Raw genomic sequence first — 25,714 nt, 5'->3', positions numbered from 1 at the left:
AGACGACTTCTTTCACATTGTGACTGATGCCGGCCGGGCTGCGTGATTCAGTCGCCTCATCGTTGAGGCGTTCTCAAGTCTCGAGTGATGCCGGGGCTTCCGGCATTTTGCTCCCCCCGGTGAGCGTGAGAGCGGCGCTCCCACAGGAGGCTGTTGCCGAGTGTCAACCTCATTTGTATTCTCGGCGCCGGGGCCCCGAGTCGGTGTCAGCCGCTTCCCCTTTTGCCTCTCGTCTCTCTCGGAATAGCGCGTCAGGCACCTGTGTGACAGGTATGTGCTTGTTTGTGTGACTCCTCTTCCCCGTGCACAGGTGTAGTAAACACACAAGAGTTCTTGGCAACCGCTCTCTCTCTCTCTCTCTCTCTCTCTCTGTCTCTCTCTCACTCTCTCTCTCTCTCTCACTCTCTCTCTCTCTCCCTCCCTCGCTCTCTCTCTTACACACTGTGGAATACGCTCACGCAGGCTGGCAAACACTGTCTGCTCCACCCCAAAGTCTCCTCCCCATGACTGGCTGGGCTTGTCGCTGCTCTCGCCCGTACCTGTTCTATTGCGCAGCAACGGAGGCACCTGTCAGACAGAGAAAGTCTTCCGCCCTGCGAACAACACAACTTATCACAGACTCTCCACTGGACTTTGTTCGGCTGGATTTCAAGTTTTAATCAAAAGGTGGGTGGTCTTGGTCCCTTTTTATATTTTCCGCGACACGGTGACTAACTTGATTACACGTTGTCCATTTCAACAGCCACTGTGACACTACTGGGTACAATAGGCGATCTGTCGTGCTTGTTATGGCGTCAAAAAAATTGGCTTGTCAGTATTTGCCCTCTCTGTAGTTTGAGAGGTGCTCTGTCAGGCCGAGCCGCCTGTCCTGAATGCCATTGCTCCTTATTAATCATTTATCCTGCGTGGACTGATGGGTTAAACCCAGAATAAATATGTTCTCGTTGCCCTTGCTGTATTTGTTTTGTCACCAGAATTGAGGGCAATGTGCTTCGGGGAGGCTCGAGTGACACACGACAGAACAAATTAATTCCTCAGGCCCCTGGAGAACTTGTTCAAGTTGTATTTGCAATTTTTTGGTAATTGGTCGGAGTCCACAGTTTTGTTTTGTTTTTCCCCGAGTGAAGGAGCTCTGGTACTGGTTGGAATAAGCAGCTTGGAGAAAATAGCTGGAGTTATTTTAAAACATTAGTGTGTTCATTCATTTAGTTTATTATTACTTAGTGGCCTGTCGCAAATTTGTATCTGTTAATGGAACAATACTTGTCATTTCTTTAGTCGCTTTGTTATTTTAACGAACGGACCTGTGGTTTGCATTTTAAGAATGTGTGCCAGAAATATTTATTTGAAAAGCGGCAGGACAGGATCCCCGACATGTCAGCGGGCTGACACAGGAATTCTTGACTAAGCACCTGCGTGGGAAGGAATTTTTCGGCGTGATGTATTTTCTGCGAGCGGCCACTTACTTTCAACACAATTTCCCGTCTCGATTTTTCTTCCTTTCTCTCCCTCCCCCCTCCAGACAGCCTGCGGTGCGAACGGAGCGAAAACAAGCATGTCAGCAGGTAAGAGGGCTGATGCCGACTGTCGGCGAGGTGAGGCGACGCGCTGCTGCGTCAGCCTCTCCTGACGCTCCCCTCTCATTCCACCTGCTTCCATGCTACAATTATTGCGGTTTGTGTGCCGTGAACATCCTGGCGGGAAGAGACAGGTTGTGATCATGGCACCCGCTCACTCTGTGTGTGAGAGAGAGTGAGTGAGTGAGTGAGTGAGTGAAGGCCTTGCGTGTGTGTGCGTAGCATGAAGTGTGACACACGTCTGCTTGTGTCCAGAGGTGGGAAGTAACCAAATACCAATACTTTCAGCAGATTTTTTCTGTTTGTCTTTACTTTACTGTAATATTCCCTTTTCTGACAACATTTTATGTTGACTCCCTACATTTCCGACACAAATATCTATACTTTTCACTCGTTTACATTTGGAAAAACATGTTTTTAAAAGTCACAAATTCTGTTAAAAGCAACTATTGTATTGACATCATCGTTGTTGTTGCTTGAAGTGGAAGTGTTTGAGCTCTACTGTTGTGTGGCTCAATATGTAACATCGAATGCATTGTTTCATTAATTGCCCCCCCCAAAAAACGAGCCAGTTTTACTTTTTACGTAAGTACATTTCAGAACCTGTACTTTCTTACTTTTACTTGAGTAAAGGAGTTCCATCAGTACTTTTACTTTTACCAGGGTACTTTTACGTAAATACAGAATGAATACTTCTGCCACCCTCACTTGTGTCTCAGAGGGCAGAAAAACTACTGTTCTAAGAGCCAACAAGGTCCGGAACAAGCTGAAAGGCGACTTCAGCTGGCTGCAGCGTCAAAATGGGAGTCCGCCGGAGGCCGAAGAGGAGAAACCATGGTAAAGCTCAAACTAAATGCTCCCCCACCACCTTGTGCGGAACGGTCGGGTGGAATTGAAGTGAAACGAGGGATTCATCGTTTGCAGGGTGGCTGAAGTGAGGGCCTGCCGTTTGAACAGCGCCTTCGCAGAATCCAGCCCGGTGTCGTCTCCCACCCAATCCGCTCCGTCTCCCACCAAGGCCGCTCCGTCTCCCACCAAGGCCGCTCCGTCTCCCACCAAGGCCGAGCCTGGAAGGTAAAACCAGGTCGGCTAAGCACTACTGACTGGTGGAATTGAACCGTTAGCGCTGATAATACGTCTCTGTTTTGTTTTTTTGAATTCAGGTCGCCATCTGGATCTATTGTGAGGTAAGACCGGTGCTCGTTAACTGACTAAAATTTGTAAATCAGAAGCACAGTATATAAAAAAAAATACCCAGAGAAAGGAAGAAAAAAAATAACTGGTGCAATAAAAAAAGTATTGTTATAAACTCAGGGGCGTCTTCCCCAAACTGGACAAGCCTGCCTCACCAGCACCAACCAACAATTCCAGGTAGGTCCTTCTCCACTTTGCCCAACGAGGTAACAGTGGTACCCGAGATGACATCTGCTTTCCTCCTGCTTTTTCCTGCTGCAGTGGCCCGACACAATTTGCCAAGAAACCCTCCGAGAACTACAAGAAGATGTGAGCGCGCATTTAATCAACCACTTTTTTTTTTTTCTTCTATTCAACACCCACCTTCGGCTTCGTATTTGCCTCACGTTTTGTTTTGTTTTCTTCTCCCCCTCAGAGCCCCCCACACCGTGAGGTCCACTTCGGAGAACCAGGAGGGCCCGCTGACCCCTGAGGAGAAGGAGAAGCGGTGAGACTCGCCTCCTTCACAGAAAACAGCATTCGGGGTCGGACGTGGCGGCTTTGAGAGGGGACTTCATTTGCATGGTAATGATCTGTTCGCAGGACGGAGGCGGCCAGCAACGTTCTGAGAAGATCTGCGGCCAGAGAGCGGTCTTATGTCTTCTCTGCCACGAGGAAATTTGAGTACGTATCAATCAAGTTTCTTCCCAGACTGCATCCTTACCTTACATCCGGAGTTATTGAATCGTTTAAGGCTGCGTTCAGACTGCAGGCAAATCTGATTCAAATCAGATTCCTTATCAGATCTGATTTTTAGGGCTGACTGTCCACACTGTTTTTAGAAAGTGTCCAAATGGGATCTGGCTCTGTTCAGACTGGGCCACATTATTGACCCATCTGACAGGTTGCTGTAGCAATGACGTCAGAGTGGAGGCGTCGTCCAACGTGGCGTGTAGTGTGTGACGTCATATCATTGCAACAGCGGCACTTGTTGCGATGCGTGCCCTGTAGCTTGGCTTGAATGGAGCTACAGTATCTGCCCACAGACTGATGAGGCAATGAGTTTCCTCCTCTGTCCAGGGACTGCTGCTGTTTTCTACTTCTTCTGTCTGCTGCATTACGTTACACCTGGAATGGCTCCCTCTGGTCTGGTGCATTGGGTCTTGCGTCGCGTAGAGTGACGTCAAGGACAGTCTAAACCCATCGGTGTGTTTGGAGCTGTTCAGACTAACGTTTCAATCCGTTTTGCAAAAATCGGATTTCATGTCATTTGTGACTGTTCAGACTACAAACGAGCCGTGTGGTTTCAATCTGAATGGGCTGAAAATCGGATTTTGGCTGGCAGTCTGAACGCACCCTAAGAGTGTGGCGATTACATCCCCCTATAAGGACCATATAAGGGGATGATTTTTGAGTTTGTGCTTTAATACACTTCAGGTCTCCGCAAAAAGATAATGGAGCAGCAGAAGCCAAGAGCCCGCCCTTTGTGGCCAAAAGGTACAACACCTTCCACCCAATACCTGAAACACTGAGCAAATTCGAAACGTCATCACTTCAATTACGCATGTGCTCCACCTGTTGCATTCACACGCATTCTATTCTTCTTTCATTCCTTTTCAAACGCGCAGGGTTGAAATCACGGACGATGACGAAGGTTCCAAGGCATCTGCCACGCCCACCTCTCCCGTCAGCCCCGTTGCATCCGCTGCCTCCGTGCCTCAGCCCAGGCCCAGAAAAACGTCAGTCCCGCCCATTGTGTCTCAGGTCTCCGCGCAACGAGTGACTCGTGTTCCTTTCCTTTTACTCATCATCCCTCTGGTTTACAGAGCCGACGGCAGTGTTAAAGCAGCTGTTGATGTCAGCGTTAATGAACCAGCAGCACCGAAGCAGGACGAGGCAGAGAAGGAGAAGGAGAAGGAGATGGAGAAGGAGGAGGCTGTTGCACCTGAGCCTGTGAAAGAGGACTCCCCAGCAGTGTCCGTGACGGAGTCTGATCCGTCTGCTGAAATGAAACCGGGGTGCACCAAGGTGTACACCCCTCTGCCCGAGCTCACCCCAGAGAGTTTCCGAGCCGTCATTGCAGAAGTTGAACCGGCCGAGTCGGACGCTCCTCGGAAATTGGTCCCGCCGCTGCTTAAACTGATCCCAGCGACGCCAGAGTCACTGTCACCCACGCTGGAGCCTGAGTCTCCAGCCCCAGCTGCACCTGTCCCAGAACCTTCTGCTCCAGAATCCACAAAACCACCTGCCCCAGAACCTTCTGTTCCATCTGTCCCAGCCCCATCTGTCCCAGCCCCATCTGTTGCAGAACCCTCTGCTACAGAATCCACAAAACCATCTGCCCCAGAACCTTCTGTCCCAGCCCCATCTGTTGCAGAACCCTCTGCTGCAGAATCCCCAGCTCCATCTGTTCCAGAACCATCTGTTTCAGAACCATCTGTTCCAGAAACCCCAGCTCCATCTGTTCCAGAACCCTCTGCTGCAGAATCCCCAGCTCCATCTGTCCCAGAACCCTCTGTTGCAGAACCATCTACTCCAGAGTCCCCAGCTCCATCTGTTCCAGAACCATCTGTTGCAGAATCCCCAGCTCCATCTGTCCCAGAACCCTCTGTTGCAGAACCATCTGCTCCAGAGTCCCCAGCTCCATCTGTTCCAGAACCATCTGTTGCAGAACCTTCTGTTCCAGAACCCCCAGCTCCATCTGTTGCAGAACCCTCTGCTGCAGAACCCCCAGCTCCATCTGTTCCAGAACCCTCTATTGCAGAACCCCCAGCTCCATCTGTCGCAGAACCCTCAGCTGCAGAACTATCTGTTCCTGACTCCCCAGGAGCTGTAGCCCCAGCTTTGACCATCCCAGAATCTGCGACTTTGGTGTCCATCACCCCTGAGCCTCAAGTCCCCGAGTCTGCAGACGCAGCGTCTCCCGTCCCAGAATCCCCTCACCTTGCGCCGCTCACTCCAGAATCTCCGGCACCGGCCTTGTCTGTCATGGATTCACCGTCACCGGTGTATCAAGCCCCAGATTTGCTCATCCCGGAATGCCTTCCAATATCTGCTCATGTAGAATCCACTGCCTCAGTTGTCCTTGAACCCCCTGCTCCTGCTCCGGAGCCTCCAGGCCCCGACTCTCCTGCTGCAGTGTCTCCGCCTCCAGAGACACCTGTTGTACCCGTCACGGACCTTCTCGCTCCAGAGTCTGCTACACCAGTGCCTTCATACCTGCAGACACTTGTCCCAGTATCACCTCCCCAAGTGACCGTTGTAACTGAGGCCTTACAGAATACTGCACTGGAACCAGAACCGGAACCAGAATCGTCTACAAACATTAGGTGAGCTTTTCAACCACCACAAACAAACAAACAACAAAAGACAGTTTCAGTTTCCAGGCGTAATTTTTGAGATGAGTTTCTGCTTAGTTTGGATTCATTTCGAGCCTCTCGACTCCATGCTAATTTATTCTCCCAAATCGACGGGGGTTTTGTTAGTTGTTGTGTTGATATGCTTGTTGTTCTCCCAATTATTTATCACAAAGCCTCTGTTGTGAGTAACTGAAGAATGTGACAACAACAAAAAAAAGCGCAGCAGTGCACAAACATCAGAACACAGCATTAATGAAGTGAGCCTGATATGTTGCATAAATCAGTTGTAAAAGTAATAATAATTTAAACGAGTGAGTAACCAGTATTTCTAGTTGCTGTTCACAAATAGTTATTATTATTCCCCACCCACTCAAATATGGTCAATAACTTCTACTATGTGCAATCACCTGAACACAGAAATAAACAATAGAGGAATGTTATGGGGACAGGCAGTCTCTCTCTCTCTCTACCCACCTGCTCTATGAGTTCTGCCTACACCACCAGTTTACAAGACTGTATTATACTTCCGGCTGTTTTTCCTGGTGTGTTTGCACAGAGTTTGTTTGCTCCTATTCTTTCCCCGTGTGATTGAAAGCCCTGTGTTTGTGTCCCATCTACTTTTTTTTTTTACAGCTCCAGTGCTGACACTCTCGCCGCCTTGTCTGACACTCTCATTTCCTTTGACTCTGGTTCAGCCAGGTACGGCAAAAAGAAAAAGAATGTCCTATTGGCACGCCACATCGATATGAGACGGCGAGAGTGCAAAGCAAACCGTGAATCTTGGTGCCTCCGGTCTCTGCGACGTGTCGTCGATTAATTAGAGTTTCATTTCCTCCCCCAGTGTGAAGAGCCGCGAGCCAGCGCTGGCAGAGGAAGAGGGATCCTCCGCGGACGTTCGCCCAACGGATCACCAGTACGAAAAACGGACAACTTTCTCATTCGTGTCATAGCAGCGTTTGGCAGGGGAGCAGACAATGGCTAACCGCCACGCTTTTCTCTTCGGAGCAAAACAAACCGAGCCTCCATCTCAGTTGGAGCACTCTGAGACACTGTTCCAAATCAGACATGATTGAGTGTGACGTTTAAAAATGTAGTTAATATCAAGACAGGGTGCCTGATTCCCAAACGCAAGCAGGTGCACTGATGTATTTTATTTTTTCCCCCCTCTCTCACTTTTTCCCTGCCGGCAGTGCTGAACTGGAGCCAGTTCCGCAGCTCAGCAACTGTGTACAAATGACAGATGATCTCCTGGCTCTCTCTGATGGGTTGGTTACAAACGCACTCTTACTGCTGGTGCCATCTATCAAGCTGCTGTTTAAAAAAAAAAAAAAAAAACGAAATCAAAGATTATCCTCCACAAGGGGGCACTGTAGGACCTCTAATGCGCTCCATGATGTTCAAATGTACTTGGCCTGTCCTGGAGAGGAGTCAAAGTCCTACCTCCTTCTTTACCTTTCTCTTATTTCCTTCTCCTCCCTGCAGCCCCGAGGCCTCAGCAGAACCTGTTCCTCCCAGCCCGGGACGCTGGAGCCAGGATCTTCTCGGTGGTATCGGCGGGTATGTAAACACAGCTCTGTTTTTGAGTTGGTTTTTTTTCAGCATTTGTTTCCACGCACACAATCATCTTTTCATCAGTGTAGAATCATCAGTTGCGAAATCGAGGCGTCACCTTGGCCTCGCCTCGCTGGAGCGTCACACTCTTCTTTTGTGTTTGTCTGCAGTGAGTCAAGCCAAGTGAAGGTTGGCGGCGCCCTGGATGTCCTTGCTGATGATGTCATTATCATCAACACCGAGGCCCGCAGGTGAGGACCACACACTTATTAGGGCAGTCTGTCCGTCCCGGCGTGCCATTGATCCTGATAGCGCGGCAGATAAAGGTGCCGCCATCTACAAACCCGCCCCCCTCCAAGGTGTCAGACAAAATAAATAAATGAATAAATAAATAAATAAATAAATGTATAAATCCTATCCGCTTCTAGTTTGATCCATAAATCAGGGCTCCTCCACTTCCTGCGTTCTATTTTAACACCTCGCTCCGCCTCAGATTGAGAGGAAGTCGCACTTTTCCTGAAGCACCCTAATACTTTCAAACAGACAGCCGCCTCTTATCTGCAGCTCAAACGGAAATAGAGGAGGATGTTCTGTGATGATTAATATTGTGACTGTTTTTGTAAATTTATTTATTTATCTCTCCCCCCCCCCACAGCCGCCTCAACACGCAGCCAGAGGAGGAGACACCGGCGGCAGCCGAAGGAACGCAGAGGTAGCGGGAGATGACAGGGCCGCTCTTAAACAATTATCTCACAGTGCAGGGCTGCTCCCTGCTCACAAATGCATTCGATTCAGATGAGCCCCCGGTAGCGATCTGTGCTAACCGTGCCCACCGCTGTGCCCTGTGTCTCTCTGCTCCTCAGCCCCACAGAGACGGTCACAATAACCACCAAAACTGTGATCATTACTGACAAAGGGTAAGGGAACACACACACACACACACACACCCACACACACTCACACACACCCACACACGGTGGCTTTGAACTATATTCAGAAGGTTTTCATGCTTGTTAAATTGTTCAGTGGGTCTCCAGCCTCTCTTAAGGGCTGCTGTGGTAAATAGTGTATGAGAAGAACCTCACTAACCTTTTCTTGCCCCGTTCCTTTCTTCCCTTTTTCCCTCTTGGTACCATGTGATTTTTTTTTCCCCACTCGGACCTCACAGAGAGCAGTTCAGTGCAGACCCCGTCCAGACCTCACATGAGACCACAATCATCACTGAATCAAGGTAGGCTAGTTACGTCAGTTGAGGGGCAGTGAGCTGGGAAGAATGAATTCAGTTTAAAATGTCTTCCTATTCTCTCAGACCCTTTGGGGTTAAGTAAAGTTGGCTCGAAACATTTTCAGAATAATTATTTTATTGTTAAATATTAGAAACATTGTCATTTACATTTCTGGTAGATTAAAACATTTTGAGTCTGAAAATAATAAAGGTTTGTTGCTCAGCTTCTTTTTCTGTATTCTTTTGCTGAAGGTGTTTTCATCCTTTTGACTTTCTACGAATTGCCGTCAAACAGAGCAGAAGCTCCCAGCGCTGCCGTGTATTTATTATTCATAATCTCCATATCATGATAATAATGAAGTCTGTAATCTTTCAAGTTTGTAATTTGTTAAGACATTAATCGGTCTGGTGTGATGGAGGTTTTCAAATAGACTTATTTTGCCACCCAACCGTGTACATTTCTTCCATTTGTTAACGACATTCTGCGCCCTGCCGCTGATTGAGTTTGTCCCCGGGCCGCTGTGTTTCTGTTTACTATTCAAACTGCATTAAATCTTTCCATTATGAGTCAATGTGATCAGAATTCCTCCGACAGAAGATGAGCCGCGGTGACAATTGAGAGTGAAATCAGTGTGAAATTGTTTTTCAGCTCGGCTGATCCGTTTGATCCACGTCCGATAGGGACCACATCCCGTAACAGGTAATCATATTGGTTCGGGGCTGCCTCTGTTTTCCAGCCAGCCAGATAGTATCGCCACATGCATAATGCAGCAGCCAGCGTGATTATGAGCCACTTCTCTTTATTGCAGGGCCTCTGACCTGCTCCTGCCTCTCTCCGACGCATCAGTCAACAGGTATTGGACTGCAAATGCAAATGCCCTCGGTGCCTTATGCAGCCGCTAGACGCGGCACCCCGCTAGACGTGATGAGAGTGGAGGCTCCAGCAGCCGCTGTCAGAGCAGACACACTGAAGACCTTGTGTGGAAATATCGACGTTTAAAAACGAATTTAATTCTGTGTGTGTGTGCGTGTGTGTGTGTTTTAATGTCTAGGTATTCTACCAAGGAGAAAGAACCAAGTCCTGCTGAAACCAAGTACGTTGCTCTAATTCTGTTAAAAAAAAAAAAAAAAAAGTTATCTGTGGTTAAAGTTGACCTCCTATACTCTAAGAATGTTAAAACCAATGGCCTCGTCTGGATAAGAATCTAGTAAATGTTCTGAAATGCACTTCCACCTACAGTCTCATTACATCAACAAAGTATTAACTTCATCCTATTTTGGATTGACATGTACACTGAGATAGTCAGCGTTGTTGGGATTACTCCATAAAAGTAATCCAACTACTGATTACTCCTTAAAAAGTAATCTAATTACTTCTTTAGCTACTTTGTTTCATAAGTAATCAATTACCAATTACTTTAGCTAAAAAAAAAATAACGGTTGAGAACGTCTTGTTTCCTGTACAACGAACCACAGCATTCTTTGATTTAGACGAGATGAACTCGAAATGATATTTTTATTTGCAGCTATCAAACGCAATCACTGTTTTTTCTTTTGCCGCCGCCATGCTTGTTTTGGTGCGTCATCGCGAATCAATGACGTTGCATGCACGGCTGCGTCATCCATCAGTCTGTTACATTAATCTGTTACTAAAAAAGTAGTTTAATTACAGTAGTGGATTACTTCGTAATAGATTACTCGTCAACGTTGTAGATAGTTAGTGTTTTTTTTTTATTAGATACAAACATTATTAAAAAAATGATGAATATCTTTATAACACTTATCAAACTGGTAGTAGAAGGAGCTCTACAATTTCTCTAGTTCTTCCACAGAGCTACTGCCACAAAATACAAAACTAACCCTCTGATTGTAAGAGGTTAATAATTAAATATTCTAAAGTTAGTTTGTTAGTTTGTCTGTTTCACTCATCTTTAACAGATTGGAAAAGAACAGATCAATTTTCAGTTAGTCCCGACAAAGATGTTTCTCCCTACGCAGCAGCAGACTCTGGAACGTTGGAATATTTGAGTGGGATTTTATTAGTTCCAGCTCCAGTTGTTCAGTCCAGTTGTTCATCATGTTGATTTGAAATGTGAATGAGAACGGGTCAGGTGGCTCAGGAGATTGAATCTGCATTCTGTTTTGGCACGTGCCACTCAAGCTGTCTGCTGCTGCTGTTTTTTTTTTTTTTTTTTTTTTTAATGTTTTTTCCCTCCTTGTGCCTTGTGTTTGACAGCATGAGCAGCAACGTGCTGGCGTCCCTGGCGGACGACGTCATCCCAATCGACACTGGCGCCGCGAGGTGGGAGAGCCGGACGTTCTTGGCATGAATGCCTCATGAATTTATGGATGCTGGTTTGGGGATCGGCCAGGATGAGCACACGTTAGCTTTGAGCTGATATTCCCGACCTGTCCTAACATTTTCATTGCCTCTCTCTCTCTCTCTCTCTCTCTCTCTCTCTCTCTCTCCCTCCCTCCCTCCAGTCTGAGCACACAGCGGACGTGGGCGCGCACGTGGGACACCGGCACCGACGCGGACAAGAGGTGGCCGCACGCTTCAGTCTCTTTTCTGGCGCATTCGTGTGCCGTGCTTCATTCATCTGCATGCTTCCATCTGTGCTCGTTGTGGACTAAAAGCCTTTCAATGTATGCCCCCCCACCCACCCTCCCCGCCACCACCACCACCCACCCCTCCCACGCCTCCCCTAACCACCACCACCCACCGCCACCTCCTCCTCTCCTCCCAACCCCCTCAGCCAAGAGGCCGGAGTGGAAGGCCAGGACGCAGAACAAAAGCTGGTGGTCATGTTTGAGAGAAAGTGAGTCTCCTCTTCACACTGCGTGCACGCCGCATCCTTTTTGTATCCCCTCGACCTCCTTCCCCCGCTTTTCACCGCCGCTGAGTAACGAGGCCTCGGCAGCGGCTACTCACCCGTGCGGAAAACATTGCGCGCTGGTGCCAGTAAATATAGGTCAGATATGCGTGTCGTCCAGTCAGTCCTCACATCTGCGGTTCCCCACCCTTTTATGATATATTCAGTGGTGTGTTTTTTATATTATTTGCCCCCGCTTCATTCCTAAATGTCTCTCTCCGTCCCCCAGATCCCAGGAGAACGACTCGCCGTGGGACAGGTGGACGTCTCCCACCGTCTACACCGTCGCCTCCGAAGAGGAGGAAGAGGAGGAAAGGTAACAGCCTGGCCGCCGTTTAGAGCCCCCAAACTACTTTATCCGCCGACGTTTTGTCAGGTTGAGATTATGGCACGTTAACATTCAGCGCCTGTGCTGCCGGGACCTATTGTGATGCAGGAAATGTCCTGTTTTGCAGAGCCGAGGATGCACAGCAGACACAGACGGTCACAACCATCACCACCGTCAGGTCGGGAAAGAACACTGTGACGGTCTTGAGGGACGGGCGGAAATTATACCCACGTTTACGCCTTCAGGTTCCGTCCTCGGCCCCGTTGGAGTGGTCCTGCATAATGAATCGTCCTTCAGCAGAATACGTCCAAAACAAAACAGCATAGTTAGCCCTATGTTTGGCAACAAAGACGCGTGGTTTTAGCTTCATCCTGAAACATTTGGATTGCTGGCCTCAGAAGGTGGTACCAACACCTGACTTGGTGACAGGTGCTGTCACTATATATATATATTATATATATATATATATATATATATATATATATATATATATATATATATATATATATATATATATAAATATATATATATATATATATATATATATTTATATATATATATATATATATATATATATATATATATATATATATATATATATATATATACATACATATATATATATATATATATATGGAGTGGTATCAGTGCCCTTGGTGACATCACAAAGAGATCATTTGAAAAAAATACCCAAACAACAGATTTTACTGACGGGTTAGAATCAGATATCATTGTTGAGTGAGTGTATTTAATTCTGGGGCCTTTAAAGATAATGTCATTGACAAAACCGAAGATTCTGGGAACAGGGTCTCGTGAAACCCCACCAATGGGAGGATACGCAGCAAACAGACCGGCCTGGTCAATAAACTGCATCCCCTCTGGTGCTGTGAGTCACAAAAATCAGCTTTACAGACCTTTATAAAAAAAAAAAAGAAAAAAAAGTGCAGATTCATCGTTGACTGGATGGCAGCCAGGTTATTGACTGCTTCAGCCTACGGTAAAAGTCTAATACGGCTTTCCTTACTTTCCAGGGAGACGTGGAGCGAGCCGGAGCCAGCTATGGATCGGTAGGTTTATGATCTTGTTAACGTCAGACGGCATAATGCAAGGATACTTTCTCCAGAGTGTTATTTTCCACTCTGGTCTGTTGCCTTTATAGATTTCGTTGAGACGCTTGTCCTTAACCGAGGCTTTTACAACAGCGGAAGGCAAAAGTGCCACCGCGAGGCTCCCGGTCCATCCAGCCTGCGGTACCAGGAGTGGAATATTGCTTAACTTGTAAGAATGGATGTAAAATCCGATAGAGGCCTCGTATATAGACCGATGCGGCGTCCGTGTTTATGGAGCGTATGACATAACCTGCACGACCAGCGCCAGCGTCTGCCGCTCACTTGCAGGCCCGGGATGAAAAGTTCCCTCCGCATTCCTCCCTAATTCACCCCGGCTCCCTGATCAACTGGGCCGCCTCGCTCCAAATGACAATATCTGCTCCCCGAATATCTCTCAATTCACTCCTGTCTCCCTACCCGTCATTACCAGCCTCCAGATGTCAGATTAATTACGCGCATTAGACACTTCGCTTTGTCAAATCACCAGCCCACTAAATGGCTCGCCGTTAACAAGCAATGGCAGACAGTCATTATGCAGCTGAGTTATGCCTGACAGACGTCGAGGGCCCGCGACTAACGTGGCTGTTTTTCCTGCACGGCGACAGGAGGACGGCGGTGCGGGAAGAAGAGCGCGTCCTGACGCCGGACCCCACGGCCAAAATGTGAGTCATTTCACACAACAGCCCGAGGTGACGGACGGTGTTTCAGAGGTTGAAAGTGATATTTGAGATATTTCACATTTCACATTTCACATATTTTTCATTCCGGAGTCCCGGAGAGCCGCGTGCGTTATTACGCTTTGTTCGCGAGCGGCTGTGCTTTTCAGCGGCATGGAAAACTCCGATGCTTCTTCTGAGCCGTCCACGAGTTTGCAAATAAAAAAAAAGAAAAAAAAAGACGTATTGGTCTTTGAGATGTAGTACAATGAAATATAATAGTGAAAGATGTACGATATGCAAGCTGTGACCTCACTTGTTAACTCCGCTCCCTGGTTCAGGGGGTTTGTCTATGTCAAGGAGTACGTCAATTCAACAGAGCAGACCTCCAATAACGCCAGAGACGCAGTCCCCAGGTAGGACGCGGCTTTTTTGTTGTATTTTTTTTATTTTATTTTACTTTTTTTCAGATTTACCGCTTATCAAACAACAACAGAATAGCCGTTTCCGCCGCGAGCCTCTCACTGCTCTGTCTGTCTCTCGTCAGCTGGTCCGACTTGACGGAGAGCTCAACCACTTACTCCTACAGCAGCCCCTCCACTTACTCCAGGTAAGAAGACGAGCGCCCCTGAACCCTCGTTTGGCAGAGCCGCCTCTCTCCTGACTGCTCGGCTGCCCCCCCGTTTGATCTCTGAGTGGCTGAGTGCCGCTTCACGTTATTGACATTTTCAACTGCGTTTAACTGCTGCCCTCTCCCACGGTCCATTTGCTTTCAGTGCAGACACCGGGCTCTTAAAATTATTCCGGCTTTCAAATTAAACCCTGGCATCTACCGCTGACTTTTACCACCATTTTACTTTTAAGGGGTTCCTATTATGAAAAACTGAATATTCCAGCATTTTAGCTTCTCTTTTGCGTTTCTGGTAGTGTTGTAGTCAAGACCAACCGAGACCAGACATTATCGAGACTAGAGCGTATCGAGATCTAGACAAGACCAAGGCTTTATACATTCAAGAAAAATAACAACAAAACAGAAAAAAGAAAATTCAAGTTTGCCTCCAAGTCGAACAGCAACATCTCTTTTCAGCGAGGTATCTATTGATAATTTACTTTAACATTTTGCTGCTTTGCCAACTATTTTGAACCATTTTCAAAAAAACAACTTTGCTTCGTAAAATTGAAAAATAAAGTAACTAGGAATAAGGGGCTGTGTCACTGTGGGTGTCACAAACAGAGCGTAAAACGACAGCAGCTGGATTCTTTTCCTTCATTATCGTGTCATTGCAGCGTTGGCTGAGTCTTGACTGGTCTTGATCCAAAGTCCCGAGTCTGCCCAGTCTGAGGCAGAGTAAAAAGGCCTCGTAAAAATGCTTCCGAGTCCGAGACGAGGCAGACACCCTTAAAAAGTGCTCTTGAGACTCAAGACCGATCTCGGGTACTACAACACGAGTTTCTGGCATGCAGCACATCAAGTACGAAAAACGACAACTTGTGCATTTCTAGATTTGCTGCATGCGTCTGTGCTGCCGCACTGAAACCAGCCGTCTGGAGTCGGGGGGGCTTTTCTACTCGTGGCCTGTACACCTCAAGTTGACCAATACAAACCTGATTAATTGTTGGAGGTCGAGCACCAAACTGAATTATAGGACCACATTGTTGTATTGTTTAGTTTTTGTTTTCGCTCTGGAGAATTCACCTTTCACTTGGCGTCTCTTCCTTGGATTGACAAAAATGCTGACAATTTCCTTCAGGGCTTTCACTTCACCGTCAGCTTCTGCTTCAACGCTTGCACTTGAGTCACGTTTTGACCCTTGCCGCGCTTTTCATTTCAACTGTTTGGGATGTTTGACCTTTGGGTGTCTTTTAAAAAAAAACAAAACAACAAAAAAAAACCAAAACATTTTATCGCAAAACACTTTATCGCAAAACACTGGTTCATTTGCCAAACCTGTTTCTTTTTAAAAAAAAACTCAGAGATGCCGAGCGTTTCTGCGTCTGCCTTGTTATTTATTATCTATATACATATCTGACTGGATGCGTGCGGGGGCGGCGGGGCAGAATTTCCACAAGGCCGTTTCATTAGAAACAGACGAAAAAAAAAAAAGAAAAAAAGAAAAAAAGAAAAAAAAGAAACGGACGAAATGGGCCCATTAAATTGTTCATACTCATTTGGCTCCGTTGCGCCTCGGACAGAACGGGTCACAGGTCACTCTTGCAGACGAGAGCCGCCGCCGCCGCCGTCTGTGGCCAAAACTAACTAATCGTCTTGGCTGTGCATCTGCAGCGGGCCGCTGTCATCCCTCTGCACGTACTGCGGCGAGCCCGTGGGTAACGACGCCAAGATCACCATCGAGCACCTGGATATCAACTGTCACACCGGCTGCTTCAAGGTACTTCTTTTTGGCCGAGACGGCGGCTGAGAATCCGCACGGTCACGGCGAGGCGTTCGCGGGGCGGCGACAAAGTGCGCCCCCTCTAGTCGCCTTCAGGCGACGCGCCCAGCAGCTGCTACGTCCCTGCAAAAATGTGTTTTATAACCCGTTTGTCTGCTCTGTTGCCGAAACCGAACTGAATGTGTGAATGTATAGTTCAGCGAATGCGAATATAAAAAAAAAAAAATACTCATCAGCAAAAAAAAACAACCAAAAACAGTCAATCAAGTCTGACTGGGTTCAGTATACAAATATAGACTTTAAACCTTGCAATATCTGCAATGTATTGACTTGAACCAAGATGTGGAACTTTTATTTCTTCATCTCAAGCTAATTTTTATGGAAGGGTGAGCCGTCTCCTCCCTGGAGGTGATGATTTTAAGCTAAGTAGCTCACGGTCGGGGCCAACTGTCTAACAGTGGAATTTAAAGTCTAACGATGTTGGCAGCTTCTGCACATAAATTATCTAATAAATGTCAGTGTGTCCTTACACTCTGTAAAGTTATGACAGCTCTTAAATATAAAACCTCTACCCCTGCCAGTTGAACCACATACTTTTGTTTCCGGGGCTACAGTAAGGAAGCAGTACATTTTGTGTTAGTAACATGTCCCTCTCTATACGTCTATTTTTCAGTGCAATGTTTGCAGTAAACCGATGGGGGACCTCTTGGACGACATGTTCATTCACAGAGGGAAGGTCAACTGCGAGAGCTGCTACTCCAAAGCCTTTGATTGATTACTGAGAATTATTCTCCGGGACCACTTATGTTACACCACCCCCCCCCGCCCCCCCGGACATTTTTATCTGCCTTGTGTGTGTGTGTGTTTTGTTTTTTTTTGTTTTGGTGGTGGAAGCTGTGTGCTGTGAAGGATTATATCTGCACGGCAACAAAAAAAAGGAGGAGAAGAAGAAGAAGCTAAGAATGAAATTCAATATACAGTTAAGACAATAAAATAAGTTTATTACAAAATACTCATCTCCTCCTCAGTACAAAAACATGTTAAGAATGTAAAATGCTTTGTTAAGAAAAATAAACGGATCTTCCTGGTATTAAAGCGTTTAGCGTGTAGTTTCACTCATGTTTTTTTTTTTTTGAATGGATAAGAAATATTGCACTTAAACGACACGTTACAACAAAATAAAGTATCTGCCGCGGACGACGCAGCAGCTGAGCCGCGGCAGTAACAGGAATTCCCCACAGGGCAGCTGTGCAGCCCCGTTTTCCCGTCCATTAGAAAAAAGCTTCACTTCCTGCTACATACTGTCAGATGCACAAATGCAGTTTGTGGGCGGCTGCTCGAAAGCACAGTTCAATCTCTCTCGGTGAGGGGGGGGGGTGAGTCTTTATCTTTGCCACCGTCTAATGGAAACGTGCCTCAGCGGAGCCGCCGCAGCTGCTGTTGGCAGCGGTGGCCGTGCCAAGATGGTGCCTCAGGTGGGGAGGTAAACGGACTTAAGTAAAGCACTTTACAACATTATTTCCCCATTACCGGGCAGAGGATAAAGGACAATGGTATTATGGCCGCTGAATATGTTATTACAGTGTTGTTATTCCAGGGCTGAGCTGCACGCGAGGGTACGAGGAGGGTTTTTTTTTTTTTTTTGGCTCAGGTGCGAACACAGCGACCCCATTTCGGCCTCCGTCCCTCATTCCAACTGGGGGGGGGGGGGGGGGATCTGAACATAATACGGACTCCCCTCATCCCCCCCACCCCCCTGGTAATCTTGGACGCGCTCCAACCTCTTGCCGGACGTGTGTGTTTGTGTGTGTGTGTGTGTGTGTGTGTGCGCGGTGCGTGTGTCAGTGTTTTCCTCTGGCTCTGCTGGCGGCCATGTTCTGGATGTGGCGCCACAGCAGCGACGGATCCGACTCGTTGTGTCTTATCAGCGACTCCAGCCCCTCCGCCTGGTCCAGGCTCTGCCAGTAATCCTGCGGCCACGTCTGCAGCCATCTGCGGACAGATAGAGCAAACAGATCAGGCTCACCGCCGAGGACGTTTTAATTAGATCGTTCACGTGACCTGATTACTCCACACACACACACACACACACACACACACACACACACACACACACACACACACACACACACACACACACACACCTCCCCCGAACGCAGCGTGCCTGTAGTGCGGAGGGATTTTTTTTAGCAAACCTGGCAACTCACCCGTCGTCCGTTGGCAGGTCGGCCACGCGGCCGTACCCCGGGCTGGGCAGGGGACACCCCATGTGGGAGTTGTTGGCCGTTCTGGGCGGGTGAGGTGGGTTCTTCTTGGGGGATTTCCTGTGCGCTCGCTCGGCCGCCAGCCGGGCGTTCTCCCGGTCGCACACGTAGCACTCGAAGCCGTTCAGGTAGTTGGGTTTGCTCATGTCGTTGACGCCCCACTCGCGGCTCTCCAACGCCCGCAGCAGCCGAGCGTTGGCGATGTGCTTGGGGTCCTTGAACTGGAGATACTGGCCGTACTCCTCGTCGTCCTCGTCCAGGCGCCGCAGGAAGTCGGCGAGGGCCTCCGGCGAGGGGAAGCGGTCGACCACGACCGCCGTGCGGTTGTTGGGCATCCAGTCGGCCACCGCCGGGGAGCCGCGGTAGACGGGCACGCAGCCCTGGTGCAGCGGCCGCCACAGCTTCTCCGTCATGTAGTCCGGACACAGGCCGTTCTCCAGCGCCAGGTGGAACTTGTAGCGGGCCACGAAATGCATGAACCTCTGGTCCTCGCCGGTGGCCGTGGACGTGTCCTCCAGATACCGCGGCAGGGGTTTGTTGTTCACACACTTGCCGTAGGAGTCCACCTGTGAAGGGGTGTGCAAACGTGTGAGTGACATGTAGGAAGGGATCAAACACACTCCTCTGCCGCCCATAGAGTTGCAATCATTCTGTTCGTTCCACGTTGGCTGCATCACAATCCCTGAATGTTATGCAGAACATTTAGACAGGTAAACATATTTTATTCCAACTTTGTGGGCGACACAATATAACAATAATGCATATTTTTCACAACTCGTTTCGGTTGTTTGTTTGTATGAATAATAAATGCAATATTGACAGCTGCAAACTTCAATCTATCTCAAGTGCAGCAAGGACTAAACAGGTGTGCGTTTGCATGCATGTGTCTCTGCACTGCACCTGGATGTACTTCATGAGCTCCTGCACGTATCTGTCTCTGTCCGACGGCACGTCGCAGTGGGACTGCATGTAGAGCACCGGCGCCAGGCCTTCCCTCCTCAGCCGGTTCTTCTCGGCGAGGGACACGGCCACGGGCGCCAGCAGGTAGTCCAGGGAGGGCAGCCACTGCAGCGTCAGAGGGTAGTCCGACTCCCGGCGGAAGGTGGCGGTGTAGTTGAACAGCCTGATGCCCGGCCCGTGCGATAGGAGGTAGTTGTTCATGGGCGACTCCTCGTGGAACAGCGCCCAGGTCTGGTGACGGAGGCGGGGCAGGGGAGCCTCGTACGCCCTGAAGTCTGTGCCGTAGAAGATGATGGACGCCGTGCGCTTGTACAGCTGCACCTGTCGGCACCAAACTGCAGATTACTGGCAGACCGTCTCTGTCTGAGAGTCTGGAAACAAGCAAACGTGTTTGTCTCTTCTATGCAGAGGTGGCAAAGTGTTCACATTCGGTGCTTAAGTAAAAGTAAGGATACTTACGGATATAAGTGAAGATTTTTTTTTTTTTGCAATTAATGAAACTATCTATACATTTGTTGATAAGACAAAGTCATCTAAAATATTGCCCTTCTAAAGCAGGCTTGGGCAAACTACGGCCCGGGGGCCACATGCGGCCCCTTAAACTTTTTAATCCGGCCTGCCGAACTTAAAGAAATTATATTTATAGTAAGTAAGTCATAAAATAGCTGTATTTCATAATTTTTTTCAGTATTTTAAGTAATTTCAATAAAGACACATATTTTGTCGTAACTTTGCTTTTGTTGATTTTCAATGCACATGTTTTCTACATAATCCCATGATATATTTTATTCTCCTATGGAGGTGGGTCACCAAAACACTCCATCCATCAGCTCCTGCTCCAGCCCCTCTGTCTAGAAGTTTAGAACCCCATTGTGGCCCCACCAGTCAAAACGTTTGCCCATCGCGAAGAAGAAGAAGAAGAAGAAGAAGAAGAAGACTTAAGAACTTCTGAGTACCTTCCGGTTGCTTGTGGCCAGACAGGACGACCTGGCGCAGTCGATGCGCTCCGTGTCTCCGGGGAAGTGTGGGAAGAGACCCCCACTCCACCACAGGAGGATGGGCAGCTCCTTGTTGGCGCGCCGGTCGCTGTTGCCGGGTCCTGCGTACGAGCCGACGGAGGCGAACTCCATCTCTGACAGGGCGCTCTGGGGCTGGAAGGCTCCATGGTCCGCCGAGTCCAGGGAGAAGTGGTCGTCCTGTAAGGAGGCGAAGGAGACCCAGACCCAGCACAGGACGCCGAAGAAGCCCAGACACACGCAGGACACCAGCTTGCGCCGACCAGCCATCTGAAATGGGAGGGGGGGAAAAAAACACACAACACAGTGGGAGGATGAGTTCATCTTGTTCTCCTGATGATGTTGAAGCTGCAGCGTCGCTGGATGCCTTTGTTTTGACCGACTTCGTGTAACGTGTTAGCCGCCAACCTCCAGTCAATCGTTACCATGTTGGCACTGACAACAACTGTTTCCTACCGCGTTCACTGTAGCAGAGTCATCTATCCGCGCAGGCTGCCAGTGACGACAGGAAGCCGTCCGAGTGCAGACGGCGAAGCGATGCCCTCCAGCCGCAGGGAGTGAACGGCTGGCTCGCGTCTTCTTCTCCTCCTCCTACGTTGCTTCGTTTCTTCTTCGCTGTCGGGTCGTTGTCGGTGTCAGGCTGCACACCGCCGCCCGCAGTTCTGGAGTACTGACAGGGCAGAAAATGTGTTCGGTTTTGTTTTCATACATCAAAACCGTTTTGGAAATCATTTAGAAATGTCGGTCACATCGGCGCGACTTTTATTTTTCTCAACAAAAACACTATGAAACATATATTATATATCTTATTAGGAAATGATAAATACGTACAACCTACTTTTAAACTCTAAATAAGACTTCTCTTTCTTATTTAGAAAAAAAAATCTAGCTTGTTGAAAGATACGTGTACAGACTCGACCATTATAAATGTCTTATTTAATGGAGAGTTTGAGTTTTTTTTGACAGAACTACATCAGTTGTAAAACCTCGCAACTTTTCTCAAAGGATTACTGTGACCGAGTTGAAAAAAGAAAAAAAAAGGAATTTTCATTTCAGCTTCACTCCGTAAATGTTGCGCAACTTTTGTTGACGGGAAGTCAAACGCTAGCCGCGGATCACGGATCATTCGGCAACTCTACGGGCTTTAGGACCTCGCTTCGCCGCCGACGTTGTGCATGTGCAGCTCCTGGACGGGAGCGCGCACGTCACGAAGCTCAATCTCAGCTTCGGGAGGCGACGCGTGACAGTATTTGGCCAAAAGGTAAACCACGGTATTCTTTGTTATTTCCTGCGGAGTTTGTTCTCTGCGTTCAATCGGAACTGTATTACTCCACCGCGGCGTCCCTTCTTTGGCCGCTTTAACTTGTTTGAACAGCAGTTTTCAGGTCGCATGTGCACTGATGCTAACGGCTAACAGGAATGTCAACAAGCCTCCGGAGAAGCCGGCTGGCTGGCTGACTGGCTGGCGTCTAATTTTGGGAGTGTCAACAATTCTGCCACATCATGCGCCTTTCCATCTCTATTTATTCACTTGTTTCCTTTGCGTCCAAAAAAAAAAAAAAAGAAGATTTTTGTACAGTCGCGCCACTCGCCAACTTGGGTTATGCTCATAGGGGGCTCTCGCGAACGCATTTGGGCAGTTTGGTGCGAGTTTGAGCAGTTAATAGCCAGGGCGGTGGTAGACAAGCGGCTGTAGTGGCTGTTCTGCGCAAGTGCAGTGGCGTTTCTGAAAGTCACGCTCCCGATTCAACTCCGGGCGCTTTGGTTTTTGAGGCTGTTTCCACACCAGAGTGGACCGGTCCTGTCTGTTTGTTCTGTCTGGGTAAATGAGTGACACAGCTTCACCTGCCAACACTGCTTTCACACGTTAGGAGTTTGTTCCGCTCGTCATGAAGGACAAGGCTGCCATCGAGCGCTAAAGTTCAGGAGCGGAGAGCATCACCATCAGCTCCTCGGCCCTTCACCCCTGCCACAGAAAACTTGTAAACCATTAAACCTACTGTCGGAAAGGTTACTCAGAGCTCGAGCCTGTTGCAACCGCGGTGGTCTCTTTAGTGAATGGGAAGCCACCGTTGTTTTTGTCATTATCAATGATTCTCCTTGCCGACAAGTAGCGTTGGCGAGTAATCTATTACTGTACTCGAACTACCTTTTTTCGTAACGGAGTAACGTAACGGGATTACTCTGGCAAAATTGGTAATTATATCATAATTGCTTTTATCAAGTAACGATTCCAATACTTTTCTGATGTCGCAGATGCAGGATGCAGTCGTGCGTGCAACATCATTGATATGCGGCCAAAACAAGCAAGGCGGCGGCAAAACAATAAAGTGATTGGAAATAAAAAGCTGGAAGTACAAACATTGTTCTGAGTTCATCTCGTCAAAATGAAAGAATATTGTGGTTTTGTTGTACGTTATGTGCAGGAAACACGACGTTCTCAACTGTTACTTAAAAAAAGTAACTTGATTACTTTTTTAAAGGAGTAACCAGTAGTTTGACTACTTTTATGGAATAATCCCAACAACACTGCTGACAAGTCAGCCCTCTCACTTCCCCTTTCCCCAAACTTTGTGTCTCACTTCCACTTTTTGATCTTAATGGGTTTCATTTCTTCCTCCTTCTGTGCTGAACCAGACCACCGGGCCACCTGATGCTGATGCCACTGGTCTGGCGCGGGGGTCTCGCCGCCTGGGGGGAAACACAATGAGCGGGAAGAGCCTGCTCCTGAAGGTCATCCTTCTCGGCGATGGCGGAGTGGGCAAGTCCTCGCTGATGAACCGCTACGTCACGGACCGCTTCGACTCCCAGTCCTTCCACACCATCGGCGTGGAGTTCCTCAACCGGGACCTGGAGGTGGACGGACGCCTCGTCACGCTCCAGATCTGGGACACGGCCGGCCAGGAGCGCTTCAAGTCCCTGCGCACGCCTTTCTACCGGGGCGCCGACTGCTGCCTGCTGACGTTCGCCGTCAACGACCTGCAGAGCTTCCAGAACCTCTGCAGCTGGAAGAAGGAGTTCATGTTCTACTCGGACGTGAAGGATCCGGAGCGATTCCCCTTTGTGGTGCTGGGCAACAAGGTGGACGTGGAGGAGCGGGCGGTCGGGGAGGACGAGGCCAGGGCCTGGTGCGAGGAGAACGGCTGCTGCCCTTACTTTGAGACCAGCGCCAAGGACGACACCAACGTCACCGCCGCCTTCGAGGCGGCCGTCAGGGAGGTGCTGGCCGCCGAGGACCCCATCGACCACGCCCTGCTCAGCAGCACCATCGACCTCCACGGCAACCGTAAAGCTTCTCGCAGGTCCTGCTGTTGACGGGTCCCTCCCCCCCCCCCCCCCTCTCCCCCCGGTCGGATGTTGTTTCTAGCACACAAACTGTAGCACAGCGCGCGCACAGCGTGACGTCAGGAGGTAGCGAGGACCTTCTGGATACGACGATGAAGCCGCGTGACGGGAGGCCAGGTCAGAGATTCAGCCAGACTAGACTGAGGAGTCAAGGTACAGGCACAACTGTTACAGGCACACCGATACATTGTACTATCAGGCTTTCGGTCGCGTTTTGCACACACAAAAAACAACATTGTAACCCAAACGTCAGCTTCGTCTGCACGTGTGCAGAAGTTTTAAACAGCGAGTACTGCTTTCAAGGCACGCACACACACACACACACACACACATAAAAGTGTACGACAGAACATTCAGATTTTAAAAAGCACACTCAAGGTTGGCACAGCGACATAACCTAGCAGGCTGGGACACACACAGCTTAACATCCCGTCGGTCCGACTGGAATGCGTTTTGATTTCTGAGACGTCTGTGAAGGTTCTGAGTCATCCAGGTCACCTTAAGGTAGAAAGGTTAATTGAGGGCAACTGTGATCTTGAAGATGTTTTGCCTCCTCTAATCCAAAAGGCTTCTTCGGTTCTGAAAAGGGGTTGGAGAGTGGATGCTAAGCCCCACCCACGCCTCCTGGTGGTGAAATACCTGGGACTCTCCAACCTCAGAACTCGAGATGCCTTTTGGATGAGAGGCCAAATGTCTTCAAGAAGATCACAAGAACAAGTCCAGTTGTCCTAACTCAACCCTTCTACCTTTGATTTTTTTTCGACAGATTTTTTTTTTAAACAATAGGTTTGAAGGGAATATGGATCTTTGGTTTTCCAGGTCCGACCGTGAAAGTGTTTGGGGCCGGCGCTACCGTGCTCACCTTCACTGGACTGTTTAATCCTTTACGGCCGCACCTCTTGTGTGGCTGCTGATGTCAGGTGTTTGGTTACCAGATCGATTGAATTCATGCGGTACTGCTCCCCCCCGACTGTGTGTTACTTCAAAGTTCAGTTCAGCTGAATATATTTTTTTAAGCACGTATTTAAGCAACTGTTGCTGCCTGCATGTTATTTATTGACGAGACGTGTGACATTTACTCCAGGCTTCCAGGTTCATTCAAGGGCTCATTCACCCCCCTTCCCCTAACCCCGTCTCCCCTTGTACTGTCAGACTGAAAATTATAATTTGCCATTTAAAAAAATATATGTATTCATGTCCAATTTGTAATGTTTTATCCTCCTTGCTAATTGGTTGACTGAAATTAACATTCCATTTTTTTTTTTTTAACAAAAAGGGAAAAGACAATACTAAAGTTATTGTTAATATGAACTGGCCTCACTGTGTGCATCAACTAGTTCAAAGTGATGGGTGAAATATAATTACAGAAGTTAATTATCATGATTATGATATTTTGTTATTACTGTTATTATTTTCCAGTTTAATGGTATTTTACATGGTACTATTTCTCACGTTCGGCGATGCATACCATTTTATTATCCTCTTTGTTTGTTTGCACAGTCGGAGGAATAATATGCCCAGCATTGGTTGTATCAGAGATTATTGTCCTCAAAGTCTTTGTCGTGAGTATTTTAATTGCTGCTGGAATGGTTTTTGTGCCACGCTCGTTCAAATGAGGCGGAAATGTTGTCCCCGAATGTGCCACTGCGGTACGTTTCCTTCCCTTCCTCTCTGTTCTTAATGTGCTCCCCCCCATTTACATTCTCACGCCCCATTTGACTTCCAAGTCGATTGCATTACATTTCAGATTTTTGCGCGGACTGAAGGTGAACTGTGAAACTCGCGCTAATCTAATCAGTACCGTCTCATTTGCCCATCACACGGATCTGTTTCTTTGTTGTTGTTGTTGTTTTGGTTGTTTTGGTACTCGCAGTGGATTGGAGGT

The 25,714-nt window shown here is 48.1% G+C and overlaps 3 protein-coding genes across 6 annotated transcripts; 2 read left to right on the top strand and 1 right to left on the bottom strand.

The window, feature by feature from the left end:
- Window positions 1–446: 446 nt before the first annotated feature.
- On the top strand, window positions 447–17,342 carry znf185 (zinc finger protein 185 with LIM domain). Of its 3 annotated transcripts, XM_076032810.1 has the most exons (35): window positions 448–666; window positions 1,523–1,565; window positions 2,297–2,414; window positions 2,502–2,651; window positions 2,741–2,764; window positions 2,892–2,948; window positions 3,033–3,080; window positions 3,187–3,258; window positions 3,354–3,434; window positions 4,188–4,247; window positions 4,379–4,489; window positions 4,577–5,038; window positions 5,123–6,079; window positions 6,743–6,808; window positions 6,951–7,022; window positions 7,300–7,374; window positions 7,592–7,666; window positions 7,831–7,911; window positions 8,316–8,372; window positions 8,524–8,577; window positions 8,829–8,891; window positions 9,535–9,585; window positions 9,695–9,739; window positions 9,938–9,979; window positions 11,122–11,187; window positions 11,370–11,429; window positions 11,642–11,704; window positions 11,988–12,074; window positions 12,214–12,264; window positions 13,118–13,153; window positions 13,795–13,857; window positions 14,193–14,267; window positions 14,399–14,461; window positions 16,136–16,241; window positions 16,918–17,342. In XM_076032810.1, exons 2-35 carry the CDS (start codon window positions 1,556–1,558, stop codon window positions 17,017–17,019), a joined length of 3,603 nt encoding a protein of 1,200 aa, XP_075888925.1. In that variant the 5' UTR covers window positions 448–666; window positions 1,523–1,555; the 3' UTR covers window positions 17,020–17,342. The 3 variants fall into 3 exon arrangements, with proteins under 3 accessions (XP_075888923.1, XP_075888925.1, XP_075888924.1); XM_076032808.1 differs by having other exon boundaries at window positions 447–666; window positions 4,577–6,079; window positions 13,801–13,857; XM_076032809.1 differs by lacking the exon at window positions 13,795–13,857 and having other exon boundaries at window positions 4,577–6,079.
- Window positions 17,225–21,311, bottom strand: pofut4 (protein O-fucosyltransferase 4). 2 transcript variants are annotated; one of them, XM_076032812.1, is made up of 5 exons: window positions 20,941–21,298; window positions 20,425–20,754; window positions 19,409–19,789; window positions 18,452–19,074; window positions 17,225–18,236 (listed from the first exon to the last, which is right to left on the bottom strand). In XM_076032812.1, the coding sequence occupies exons 2-5, from the start codon at window positions 20,752–20,754 to the stop codon at window positions 18,086–18,088; spliced, it is 1,485 nt and encodes a 494-aa protein (XP_075888927.1). In that variant the 5' UTR covers window positions 20,941–21,298; the 3' UTR covers window positions 17,225–18,085. The 2 variants fall into 2 exon arrangements, with proteins under 2 accessions (XP_075888927.1, XP_075888928.1); XM_076032813.1 differs by having other exon boundaries at window positions 18,099–18,236; window positions 18,440–19,074; window positions 20,941–21,311.
- Window positions 21,312–22,985: 1,674 nt separating this feature from the next.
- rab9b (RAB9B, member RAS oncogene family) lies at window positions 22,986–25,090 on the top strand. Its single transcript, XM_076032807.1, has one exon. The coding sequence runs from the start codon at window positions 23,191–23,193 to the stop codon at window positions 23,797–23,799; it is 609 nt and encodes a 202-aa protein (XP_075888922.1). The 5' UTR covers window positions 22,986–23,190; the 3' UTR covers window positions 23,800–25,090.
- Window positions 25,091–25,714: the final 624 nt, after the last annotated feature.

Source organism: Nelusetta ayraudi, unplaced genomic scaffold, assembly GCF_046127955.1.
Source record: "Nelusetta ayraudi isolate G7.1 ecotype Tasmania unplaced genomic scaffold, CSIRO-AGI_Nayr_v1 ptg000039l, whole genome shotgun sequence".
In the NCBI taxonomy this organism is placed as follows: Eukaryota; Metazoa; Chordata; class Actinopteri; order Tetraodontiformes; family Monacanthidae; genus Nelusetta; species Nelusetta ayraudi.
The sequence above is the reverse complement of the archived record's forward strand: the minus strand, read 5'-3'. Positions and strand labels throughout refer to the sequence as shown.